The 13,330-nt window shown below is 47.1% G+C and overlaps 1 protein-coding gene across 1 annotated transcript in view; it reads right to left on the reverse strand.

Moving 5' to 3' along the window:
* Positions 1-10,866, reverse strand: part of chrnb1l (cholinergic receptor, nicotinic, beta 1 (muscle) like) — a 43,894-nt gene extending 33,028 nt beyond the window's left edge. The window contains exons 1-6 of the mRNA XM_072459204.1: positions 10,827-10,866; positions 10,643-10,752; positions 10,389-10,497; positions 10,162-10,309; positions 9,813-9,998; positions 326-549 (exon numbers count right to left, since the gene is read on the reverse strand). Coding sequence (XP_072315305.1) covers positions 326-549; positions 9,813-9,998; positions 10,162-10,309; positions 10,389-10,497; positions 10,643-10,752; positions 10,827-10,853 — 804 coding nt within the window. The 5' untranslated portion in view covers positions 10,854-10,866. The remainder of the gene's footprint in view (positions 1-325; positions 550-9,812; positions 9,999-10,161; positions 10,310-10,388; positions 10,498-10,642; positions 10,753-10,826) is intronic.
* Positions 10,867-13,330: the final 2,464 nt, after the last annotated feature.

Consider the following 13,330-nt stretch of genomic DNA (forward strand, 5'->3'; position numbering starts at 1 on the left):
ATGGTCCAATGATCCGGGGCTTCTTGGGGACAGGGACAATGATGGACTACTTGAAGCAGGCTGGGACATGGCATGACTCCAGGGAGAGCTAAAGGAACATTTTCATGGAAACAAGCAGGAGGATGCTTCTCCAGACCAAGTACAGTTCAGGTTTGTGGAGATGCAAGCTTGCTCACTTTGGCTAAAAAGTTACGTACTGTGCCTTTTAATCATTCGATTCAATGTTGTAACGTTTGTAATGCCCAAAATCCCAACAGCAGTTGCCTCAAAGGGCGAAGATCACTCAGCTCTAAGTAACCAAAGGAAACACCAAAGTCAGTCATACCTTGCGGACCCAGGCTGGCATGATGTGGGTGCTGGATGTTCTGTGGTGCAGGTTTAGCACCACTACACTGAGGATGACGGAGAAGGTGACCAGGATCATGGTGAACATTACGTAGTTGACAATGATGGGGATCGCTAGAGAGGTCTCAGGGACTCTGTCAGCCAGAAGCAACATGAAGACAGTCAAGGCGATGAGCACGGAGATTGACAGGGTCATCTTTTCTCCTGGGAAAAGACAATAAGAATTAATTGTGCAGAAGTTGATTTTACATTTTTTCTCAGGGTGTCAATTGTGATGGTAAAACTGGTCATGTTCTGGCAAATGAATTGAAATGTTTTTTCAACCATTTTAATGTCTATGTTGACATCAAGTGTTCATGGACTTTAAGATCAGATAAGAACAGTCAGGATCACTAGGAGAATAATAGTGTCAGGACCTCAACCTGCACAACACTCTATTGCCCCTATTCAAATGGGAAAGGAATCAGGTGATTATCACAAGCCTCACAATTGTGTCTTGAATAACAACAAATTCTATTTAATCAACATCAAACCTACTAACAGCCTGCCCAACACAGCACTGGACTTTAACACATAATGATATAACGCCCCTCTTAAAAGAGTCAGGGTCAAAAACAAGAATAATCCTTGGTTCTGTCCAGACATCGCAGCGTTATCTCGAGAGCGTGATAAAGTCTGGGCAGAAACCACGGCAACCAAACCAGCAGCAGATTGGCAGCAGTTTTGTCATAAGTGAAATAAATATGTTTCTACTGTTCCTAAAGCCAAAACATCTTACGACGTCAAAACTTTCACTGAATCACAGGCAGTTCTGCAAAATGTTGGCAAACGGTTAAATTCTGCTCCTTCTTTAACAAATTAAATGATCAAAGATTCAACTAGTCTGACAACAAAAAAATCTATTTGTGATGCATTTAACCAGCATTTTACTCACTGCTGGTACATGAGAATAGACCTGATGATCAAGTATTTTCCCTTAAGTCCTCCACACAGTTTGAAGAACTAAATGTGTCGCTCTCTATAGATCCAAAAAAGATACCCCCAGACCTATGTTGCTAGTTACCAGTTTTAACACGTTTAACAACGTTTAACACATCATTAAAGATACAAAAGCGCCACACATAAGGTGGAGGCGTCGACCAGAGAGTCGTGGGAAAAGATACATATGCTCAGCACAGACGTGTGCAGAGGCAGATAGTGCGTTGACGTCTAGGGACGGTCAAACATGGGAAAGAATCAATCTAAAAGCGACGTGTCCTGTCACGCTGTCAATGTCACGCTGTCAATGTCAAATAAATGTGGGAAAGAATGTCTCCCAGTTTGGTCCAATAGATTTTGTTTTCAATCTGGTGGATCACTAAGTACGGACAAAATGTATGATTCATGTCAGCAACACTTAAATTTAATGAATAGAAATAAAGGTTTTGTGATTTCTGTAATTTCTTTGTCATTTTAATGCATTTTTACTCTTGTGTGAAGCACTGCATTTCCTTGTGTATGAATTGTGCTCTACAAATAAACTTGCCTTGCTTTGCCCTAACTCATGTTTTTGATTTAACAAGTTAAACTGAAATTATTCCCTTGGACTTCCGGGATGATGGCTGCTTAGTTCGGATGTGTCTGTCTGGCTGCGGCCACATCAGTTGGAATAATCCGTTTTTATTGCAAGTTCACATGGGGAGACCCAAAATGTCTACATGAGAGCAGACATATAATGAGCTTGGACTCAAGCTCAACAACAAGAAGAAAAAAACGTCACAGAGAACCAGGCTGGCAAAGCTTGCTCGCTCCACATTGGTGCCAGTTCCTGTGCACTCAGGTTCTAGCTCTGGCTCATGCGCTGCATCTGCACCTGCCACAGTGCCCTGGCACAGGCTCTGGCCCAAGCTCCCCCCCTGCTCCGGCCACCTCCCAAGCCCGCTCCAGCTCCGGGTCAGACTTGTTAGTAGAGGAGCCCCGCAGCAAGATAGACCTGGTGATTGTAGCTTACTGATAAGATTACAAAGGCAGTGGACGCAAAGATAGATGTGGCCCTGGCAGAGATGCATGATCTGAAATCCAAGAATGGCAAACTGGACACCCGAACCACAAGGGCCGAGGAGGAGGTATTTGACCTGAAGGACAACGTGTCTACCTTACAAACTAAACTGGCAGAATTTAAAAACCAGGTGCATGTTTTGACAGACAAACTGGACATTTCAGAGGACACTGAGGGTAAAAATGTGGTAATGTAAGGAGACCCCGGATGGATCCTCGTATATCTCAATCTTCCTACCAAAACTGGGAAAAGTAAAGATTGACTGTGCACATCACTCCCTGGCTCCCAAACCGGCTCAGAACCAGCGTCCAAGGCCTATAACACTGAAGTTCCACAACTTCAGTGTTACAGAGCGGCTGCATCCAGATGTCTGGCCACAGGCCAAAACAAATCAACATAACTCCATGTCTCTTTCTTCAATGACAACTCAGCACAAGAGAGAACTACTAGAACTACTAGACCCCCCCATCGCGACTGTAGACTCCTTCTGCTTTTTCAGCACCACCATCACCAGGACCTCAAGTGGGAGCCACCATCAGCTCCTCATCAAGAAGGTCCAGCAGAGGATGTACTTCCTACGGCAGCTGAGGAAAGACAAGCTGACAGCAGAGATGATAGTGCAGTTCTACACGGCCATCATTGAGTCCATCCTCACCTCCTCCATCACCTCCTCCATCACCGTGTGGTACGCTGGAGCCACAACCAGGGACAAACAGAGACTACAGCGCCCTCTGCAGAGAAGGTGATTGGCCACAGACTTCCATCTCTGCAGGACCTGTACGTCTCCAGGACTCTGGGACGAGCAGGTCGGATCACAGCCGACCCTTCTCACCCTGGACATGGACTATTTGAGCCACTCCCCTCAGGCAGGAGGCCACTCCCCTCAGGCAAGGTTAGCCTGTGGATTGTGTTGGTCGTGCAGGGTTTGTTTGGTAATAGTTTTTGTGATTTTATTGTGACTTATTGTCGGCTTTTGCGTCCGCTAAGCTGTAGCTCCAGGCTTTTGTCAGCCCCGGGCCCGAATTGCTAAATCAAACCCTATGCAGCATGTCAAGTACTACATGCATCATTTCTTCAACAGCTTCGGTGTTGGAAAAAAATACGTAGATCTTCATTGTGACAACTGCAGTGGCCAAAACAAAAACACTTTCATGTTGTGGTATGCTGCCTGGCGTGTTGGACACAAGCTTCACCACACAATGGACATCCACTTCCTCATTGCTGGCCACACCAAATTCTCCCCTGATTGTGGCTTTGGACTTATCAAGCGAGCATACATGAAGACCAGGGTTGACACTTTGGAAGACATCGTTGAGGTTAGTTTATATTATTTGACTACTGTAATGTGTAAACATTAGCCTGGCAAAACTTCAGTGCTGCTCTCTGCTTAAGATATGTTTCTTCTGTTCTCATTTTTTTACATTGTCGCCCTTGTCATCAGGGAGTGGAAAACAGCTCTCCTGAGTCTCACCTCAGTATCCCACAGCTTGTTGGAACGGCGGATGGCAAAGTGTTTGTCAAGAACTTGGACTGGCAGAAGCATCTGAGTCCCTTCTTCAGACGGCTTCCAAAGATCAAGAGTTATCAGCACTTCAGGTATTTATATTGAAACTCTCACATTGTGTTAAATAAAATGAGTTAATGAGTGTTTTATGTGAAATAGTTAGCCATTTCTTAAATGTCCTGTTATTTGCTTACAGCTTTGATGCCAAGAGACCAGGTGTGGTGCTTGCGAAAAGTCACTGTGAAGCAGATCCAGTGGAATTTCAGCTACTACGCAACTCAGCTGTTCTGCCTCTGGTTGACAATCTCCATGTCCTGGTCTGAACATTGACAGGCACTTATCTGCATGAAAAAATCAGGCCTTTCTGTGCTGACGAGGCAAAAGACATCACATGCCCAGCGCCAAGAGTCACAGCACAGAAGAGTGCACAGACGAAGAAGAGGATGTGATCTCTGATGTAATTGGACTCTGATGGTGTACATGAACTATGTACTAGAACCAGGAAGTACCATCACATTAGTCCTGTTCTCAGGTCTCTGCACTGGCTCCATGTGCCTCAGAGAATAGACTTTAAAGCAGCTCTGCGTGTGTACAAGTCTCTCCACCACCAAAGTACATCTTGGATATGTTAGTTCCATATGAACCATCTCGGACTCTGAGGACCTCAGGGACCGGCCTCCTGCTGGTGCCCAGAGTCAGGACTAAACATGGGGAATCTGCATTTCAGTTTTATGCAGCTAAAATCTGGAACATTCTTCCTGAAGATGTGAGACAGGCTGCTTCTCTGACAATGTTTAAGTCTAAGCTAAAAACTGTTTTGTTTAGCTGCGCATATGACTGAAAGGATTTGAGTTGGACTCCGAAAACACGTTACCCTTTTTGGCTAGGTGTTCTTTATTTAATTTGAATTTAGTTAATTTTGTTGTATTTCTCTTTCTGTATTTTCTTTGTGATTTTAATATATTTTTCCTACTGTGTGAAGCACTTTGAATTGCCTTGTGTATGAAATGTGCTCTACAAATAAACTTGCCTTGCCTTACATATCATATCTATTATCTCATATCTCATATATTCAAAGCCATGGACCCGTTGCAGTTCGTATACCTGGCCCTGGCATCTGTTTATAAGAGTTCTTCTATTAACAGTGTTTTTTTAAACTTCCTATAAGTTATCTGTCCTTTCCCCCTGTATCTACTGCGTTGTAACATTAAAGGTTATCTTATCTTATCTTATCTTATCTTATCTTTTGTTGCACTGAATCACCTGTGAATTCGGTTTATTGACATATGGCAATGAACCCTATTCTGATTCTGATTCTGATTCTGATTCTTTGATCCAAGTATTTCCATTTCAATATAGTAACTTATTCTGATTCAAGTCCAGTTACCATCAATAACAACACTCCTCTTGAGTCTTCAGTGACAGCTGTAGAGGAAGGTGGTGTCAGTGTGACAGGGGGGAGGGCTTATCTCAATGAGATGCAAATGAGCCCCCCTGTAACTCTGGGCTCACTCCGGTGAGAAACTTTAGAGGCAGTTTTCTCGGTGAAAGGTTTTGAGAGTTGTTTACATTCAAATGACCACAACTTACTCAAATATGATCAGATGTGCATGAGTGCGACATCATTGCGTAGCTTTGAATTCACACTATATAATTCACAATAACTCAAAATGTCTCCGGGTAGACATGTAACTGGTTTATCCACGGTCAGTCACATATCACATGTAGTGCTGTTCCTCCTCACATCCTTCTGTATAAATGACAGTAATGGTTTCTGTATCCTTCTCCTGTAATGAACCTTAACGCTGTGTGGTGAGTTTGTGGTTGAACTGAGTTCAAAGGTTTTAAGACTGTTGCAGTAGAATGCATATACATGACACTATGGCGAAGGTATTTTATTGTGAAGGGACTTCAGGCAGGAAGTTGGTTTTGGCTAATGTCGTTCAAACTGATGTTAACCGTTGTTTCACCTTTAGTCTGTTAGAAGTAATAAAGTAGAGACGGAACTGTTCCTCTTGCCTCAGGAGAGGAGAGTGTGAAATGGGGATGAGAGAGGGAGGATATGCAGTAAATTGTCGGCACTCACAACACTCCGGCCGGCTTGGAACCTGGCATACGTGCTGTGCTGTGCCATAACCAGTCAACCACCGCAGCACACCTCTTGCCTCTTTCTACAAGCTTCCACATTGGTGATCCTGAGTGCTCTGACCTGAAATATTTTCATCTAGTTTCTGCTTTGAATTCTGCTACTACCCACAGGCTGATGGGACTGCTCCGATCCCCACCGCAAATCAACACATTTTTCCTCTCAAAACTGTTTTAGAGGATGGGCGGGGAAGTTTCCCCAGTATAATTTTCCTCTCCATCTTAATGTTGTTTTGATTGTATGAGGATTAGAAAAAGACTGTGCTGGCGTGCACTAGGGTTCATTCCCCTCCAGATGTCAGTCAGTCCTATTTTCTTCATTCATTTACAGAACTTCTTATTTAATGTTCCTCCAGTGCCTCTCGAATTTGAAACATCTAATTTAGGTTTAATATGAAAATTCCAATCTCCGCCACAGATTAGGGTTCCCTCAAAGTTGTTTGCAATCATTTCTATAATATTAATATATTATATACTTTATTACACTGATGTCCGACTTCCTCTCTCCTGGACTGCCTCCATCTCACCCAATACATTGACTTCCCCACCCATACCAAAGGCCACACCCTGGACTTAGTCTGTTCCTCTCTCCTACCCATATCTAAGCCCCACCCCCTCCCCTTCGCACTCCCTGATCATCTCTGCATCCTTTTCTCCGCCCCCCTACCCTCGCCCCACAACCCCAAAAAATGCACCATTACCTACCGCAATATCAAGTCAGTCAACCCCCTCTCGCTCTCCCAGCTCATATCCTCTGCTTTCCCCCCTGACTCCGCCCCCTCTTCACCCGACGACTATGCTGCCATGCTCAACACCACCCTCTCCGACTCCCTTGACTCCCTAGCCCCCTGGAAAACCTCCTCCGTCTCATACATCAACCCCGCCCCCTGGTACACCCCTGAACTCCACCCCATGAAGCAGACTGGCCGCCAACTCGAACGACTCCTCAAAAGAACCCGCCTCACCGTCCACGCCGAAGCCTTCAAACTACACATCTCCTCCAACCGTGATGCTCTCCAAGCCGCCAAATCTGCCCACCTCTCCACCCTCATCAACAGATCTCACCGGAGCCCTCGCACCCTGTTCTCCACCGTCAACAAGCTGCTCCAGCCACCGGACATCACTCCACCCTCCTCCCCTGACCTCTGCAACTCTTTCCTCCTTCAATGACAACATTTCCAAAATCAACTGCTCCCTGACTGCCGTTTCCATCAACTCAATCACCCCCCCTGCCCCCCCCCCCACCCCTCCCTCCCCTCACCACCTTCTCCTCTGTTAACTCCTCTCATATCCTAGACATCATCAACGCTTCCAAAACCACCACCTGCTCTCTCGACCTCCTCCCAACGACCCTAACCAAGGCTTGCCTCCCTGTTCTCATCCCCCATCTCACCACCCTCTTCAACCAGTCTCTATCCCTCGGCCATGTTCCTTCCATCTACAAACTGGCCTCCATCACCCCCATCCTCAAAAAACAAGTCAAACAACCTCTACTACGAACCCCTCCAATCTGGCTTCCGCCCACTTCACAGCACTGAAACAGCCCTGGTCAAAGTAATCAACGATCTCCTCACCTCTGCAGACTCCGGGGCCCTCAACATCCTGTTACTACTGGACCTCAGCGCAGCCTTTGACACTATAAACCATTCCATCCTCCTACAAAGGCTGCGCCAACTGGGTGTTGAGGGCTCTGCACTTGACTGGCTCACATCCTCCTCACCAACAGGCAAGAGTTCATTTCCCTCTCCGGTCACTCATCCACCCTCTCCCCAGTAACGCAGGGGTCCCCCAGGGCTCAGTCCTCGGCCCCCTCCTCTTCATCTGCTACCTCTTCCCCCTTGGTCACATCCTTCACCAACTCAACCTGGACTTCCACTGCTACGCTGATGACACCCAGATCTACGTCACCACCAAATCCACCCAAAACCCTCCCCTCACCCACATCCAAACCCTCCCCTCACCCACATCCAAACTCTCCCCTCACCCACTCCCCACACCCAAACCCTCCCCTCACTCACATCCAAACCCTCCCCTCACCCACTTCCAAACCCACCCTCGCTCACACCCAAACCCAAACCCTCACCCACATCCAAACCCTCCCCTCGCCCACATCCAAACCCTCCCCTCACCCACTCCCCACCCCCAAACCCTTCCCTCACTCACATCCAAACCCTCCCCTCGCCCACATCCAAACCCCTCCCCTCTCTCACATCCAAACCCTCCTCTCACCCACATCCAAACCCTCACCCACGTCCAATCCCTCACCCACATCCAAACCCTCCCCTCACCCACATCCAAACCCTCCCCTCACCCACATCCAAACCTGCATCTCTACAATAAAATCATGGCTAACTCTCAACTTCCTCAAACTGAGCAGTGACAAAACAGAGCTCCTCCTCATTGGCACCAAATCCACTCTCAATAAAACTGGTCCCTTTTCACTCACCATCGATACCTCGACCATCACCCCCTCCACCCTGGTACGCAATCTCGGTGTCATCATGGACCCCACCCTCTCCTTCACTCCCCATGTCAGCCACATCGTCAAGACCTCATACTTCCACCTCCGCCGCATCGCCAAAATCCAACACTGCCTCACCCTCCCCGCTGCTGAATCCCTCATCCATGCCTTCATCTCCTCCCGCCTTGACTACTGCACCTCCCTCCTCACTGGCATCTCCTCCCATTCCCTCCATAGACTCCAAATGGTCCAGAACTCCGCTGCGCGCCTCCTCACCCACACCCTCCTCCTCACCCACACCCGCCTCCTCACCCACACCCTCCTCCTCACCCACACCCGCCTCCTCACCCACACCCTCCTCCTCACCCACACCCGCCTCCTCACCCACACCCGGTCCCATGATCACATCACTCCCGTTCTCCGCTCTCTCTACTCTCTCCCCATCAAGCAGCGCATAAACTTGAAAATACTCCTCCTCTCCTTCAAAGCTCTTCACCACCTAGCCCCCCCCCCCCTACCTGTCTGACCTTCTCATCCCCCACCGCCCCTCCCGAGCCCTCCGCTCCTCCTCCACTCTCACCCTGACTGCACCAACATCCTGACTCAAAACTTTTGGTAACAGAGCATTCTCCCGAACAGCACCCCGACTCTGGAACTCCCTCCCCCCCCGTCCCACTCTCCCTCACTCACAACATTTAAATCCCGCCTAAAAACATACCTCTTCACCCAAGCCTATGACCTACCCTACCCCTAGCCTCCTCTACCCCATTGCCTACTCTTTTACCCCCTGTTACATCCCCATCATTTTCTTTCTACTTCTTCTGTCTTGTTCATTTTATCTGTAAATTATTGTGTACATTGTATATTGTACGTACTGTCCCCCCTGTCTGTAAATACCCCCCCTTTTTTGTATATGTCAGAGCGTCTTTGGGTCCCTGAAAAGCGCTATACAAATAAAAGATGTATTATTATTATTATTATTATTATTATTATTATAAAGAGGTTCAAACGTGGTGAGGAGGATTTGCAGAGAAGGGAAATAAATGCAGAAAAAGCTGAGGAAAATCCGGAAGTAGTTTCCTGTTTACTCAATCTTTAACTGCATCTCAAAGCCAAACACATTTGGAATATCTAAAAGTTTTTTGGGGTTAAAAGGAAATTGGCCTCATGATCAAAAAGTATAATTCATGCTCTGTCCATGGAGCATGGCGACGCAATCTGCCTTTCAAATAACTGTTCCAAAGCCACTCCAGGGCGAACCGGTCTGGGGAACAGGGCCAGTTGAAACATGGCTCATGACTTGTTTGGCCTGTTACTACCTGCTCCTGGAGGGAGGTAGAAGACGAAGATGGCCAGGACGCTAGTGAGGATGCATGGCACTATTATGTTGATGATGTAGAAGAGCGGCTTCCTCTCAATGATCAGGTAGAAGGTGATGTCTTCATACAGGTTCTCCTTCACGTTCTTACGAGAGGGTTTGTGACAGATGTTCCACTCGCCATTTTCTGTGAAGGCAGGTACTTTACAGGTACATACTTTGAATCACGGGGCTTAATAAGTGCAACAATATTATGACAATGCAGCAATTCATTATTACAATAACCAAGATGTGTTGCATACCCTTGAGCAGTTAAGACATTCAGATAAAAAGATAACAGCGGAACATACCGGTGAAAGCGTTGTCATCGATGACAATCTCCTGGATTTCCTTCCCCTCTTCATCCAGGAAGTACTGCAAGTCCACCTCCGAGGCGTCATACGTGTACGAGCGGAAGATCATGCTGCAGTTCTGCCAGTCGAACGGGAAATACGCCACCTGCAGCACAAAACATACCCTTCAAGATGATGTCAAATCTTTGTGTTTTTTATTCTAATGTTCATGTACTTGCATGTACCTCTATGGAACAGGAGCTGCGGTAAATAGCAGGAGGAAGCCAGTTGACCGTTCCATCGCTGTAAACGAGGACGTTGACATGAAGGGCCACATCGAACTGACCATCATTACTTCACAAGACGAGACAAATAAAGTACAAATAAAGCACTTTTGAATAAAGGTAATACAAATGTTAATTTGTCATTCAGTACTTTACAAAGTTATGACTGGTTTCAGTGTAGTCGAGAATCCAAAGTATGATGGAACTGGACTTACTTATTTATGAGGAAGATATCTGGACGCCACACTTTGTTTGAAGGAATTCGCAAAACGTCAATATTGTCATACTCTTCTGGTTTCCACGACAACCTGTAGTCTGTCCATGCCTGGAAATGATTTACAAAAAATATGATGGAATTAAGATTGTTCCAGTGGCATTGTTTTACCACAAAGGCCTTACCATATTCATGAACACATTGGTCGTCATCTCACCATTTTTTTCATTCTGAAATGAGACAGAAACTACAATGAAAGGGGGGCGTGTCCTCCCCGTGTTACCGCTGGTTCTCCCGGGTTCATCCAAACACATTCATGTCTTAGGTAAATTGCCAACAGTACATTGCCCCTAGTGAATTTTTTGTGAGAGCGAATGGTCGTCTGTGTGTCCGTGTGTCTGTGCAAGCCCAATATCACTGGGACAGACTCCAGTCTCAAGGGAAAAAGTGGTAGAAAATGACTGGTAACATCACTGATGTCGCGCTCTGCTGAGTTCTCTCTGCTGCTTCTTAAACGCTGTCACTTCAGTCATCATTTAATCACTCACTGTTCACTTTTTTGTACGTAGTAAACCTATTTTAATTTTTATCCTATAGTATATGGAAATAGTTTTTCTTTAATGCATGCGCTTTTTGATTTTATAAATATTGTTTTATCATTGTTCATTGTTTTATGTTGCAAGTTCCTATGTTAGTGAAGTTTGTTCAACTCCCTTTATTTAAAAGGGAGTTGAACTCCCAAAACACGTTACTCTTTGTGGCTATGTGTTTTTATTTTTTTTATTTTCTTAATTAATTAATTTTATTGTATTTCCGTTGCTGTAATTTCTTTGTGATTTGAGTGCAATTTTTCTGCTGTGAAGCATTTTGAATTGTCTTGTGTATGAAATGTGCGACACAAATAAATTAAAAAGAAGTCCAGTTCTGATGAAGGGTTCACCAAAGAAAATAAAACCAATCCTCAAAAATAACTGGATATATAACCTCCCTTAACTCATCACGCCCCCTGCTGGACTCTACAAGTATTGTCCATTTTTCCACTAATCTAATCTCCCACATTTGACACATGATGAGTCGATGTATTTAGTCAGAGTTTATGTCCTAAAGCAGACGCCAACATGGAGAATAAAGTCTGATGTTAAACACAAATACATCATGTCATCAGTCTCTTCAAATGAACAGAATGTATCACCATGGTGACCACAACCTGAACTCACATGCCCCACACTGGTGACTCCATCTCTCCTGAGGAGCACCTCTGCTTCTCCTGGTGTTCTGAGGAGCACCTCTGCTTCTCCTGGTGTTCTGAAGAGCACCTCTGCTTCTCCTGGTGTTCTGAGGAGCACCTCTGCTTCTCCTGGTGTTCTGAGGAGCACCTCTGCTTCTCCTGGTGTTCTGAGGAGCACCTCTGCTTCTCCTGGTGTTCTGAAGAGCACCTCTGCTTCTCCTGGTGTTCTGAGGAGCACCTCTACTTCTCCTGGTGTTCTGAGGAGCACCTCTGCTTCTCCTGGTGTTCTGAGGAGCACCTCTGCTTCTCCTGGTGTTCTGAGGAGCACCTCTGCTTCTCCTGGTGTTCTGAGGAGCGCCTCTGCTTCTCCCGGTGTTCTGAGGACACTGGCCCCACAGGGCCTTGGCCCACAGGACCTCCAGTGTCGTCACCCTGGCCCCACAGGGCCTCCAGTGTCGTCACCCTGGCCCCACAGGGCCTCCAGTGTCGTCACCCTGGCCCCACAGGGCCTTGGCCCACAGGGCCTCCAGTGTCGTCACCCTGGCCCCACAGGGCCTCCAGTGTCGTCACCCTGGCCCCACAGGGCCTCCAGTGTCGTCACCCTGGCCCCACAGGGCCTTGGCCCACAGGGCCTCCAGTGTCGTCACCCTGGCCCCACAGGGCCTCCAGTGTCGTCACCCTGGCCCCACAGGGCCTCCGGTGTCGTCACCCTGGCCCCACAGGGCCTCCGGTGTCGTCACCCTGGCCCCACAGGGCCTCCAGTGTCGTCACCCTGGCCCCACAGGGCCTTGGCCCACAGGGCCTCCAGTGTCGTCACCCTGGCCCCACAGGGCCTCCAGTGTCGTCACCCTGGCCCCACAGGGCCTCCGGTGTCGTCACCCTGGCCCCACAGGGCCTCCGGTGTCGTCACCCTGGCCCCACAGAGCCTCCGGTGTAGTCACCCTGGCCCCACAGGGCCTCCGGTGTCGTCACCCTGGCCCCACAGGGCCTCCAGTGTCGTCACCCTGGCCCCACAGGGCCTTCGGTGTACATAGTAAGCCTATTTTTAATTTTTTTATCCTATCCTAAGATTTAAATTGTTTTTTATATAGGTTTATTGTTTCATGTTGCAATGAATCACCAAAGTGAGTTCATATGTTTGTGGATTTTGTTCATTAGCAATGGCAATAAACCAAAAAACCCAATTTCTCCGATGGAGACCGGCCTCTGCGTCAAATTCACTAGCCATGGTCTCCTATCAGTTTGTGAGGTGGGCTGTTTTCCAATGGGGCCATGGACCCTCAGCTTTGTTTGTTGTTGTTGTTGTTGTTGTCTTGTTTACTCATCTCTTGTTCTTCCTCTTTTGAATTATGTGGGTCAAATGATGATTTTAAAGCCAAGTTCTGCAGCAGAGGTGTGGGTGCGTCTGCTCGAAACGTTACCATAACCGTAAGTCCGAAATGACATATTTCATAAAAGAAT

This window comes from Eucyclogobius newberryi, unplaced genomic scaffold (assembly GCF_026437365.1).
Source record: "Eucyclogobius newberryi isolate DKJ021-1_F unplaced genomic scaffold, fEucNew1.0.hap1 SCAF_22, whole genome shotgun sequence".
NCBI classification, from domain to species: Eukaryota; Metazoa; Chordata; class Actinopteri; order Gobiiformes; family Gobiidae; genus Eucyclogobius; species Eucyclogobius newberryi.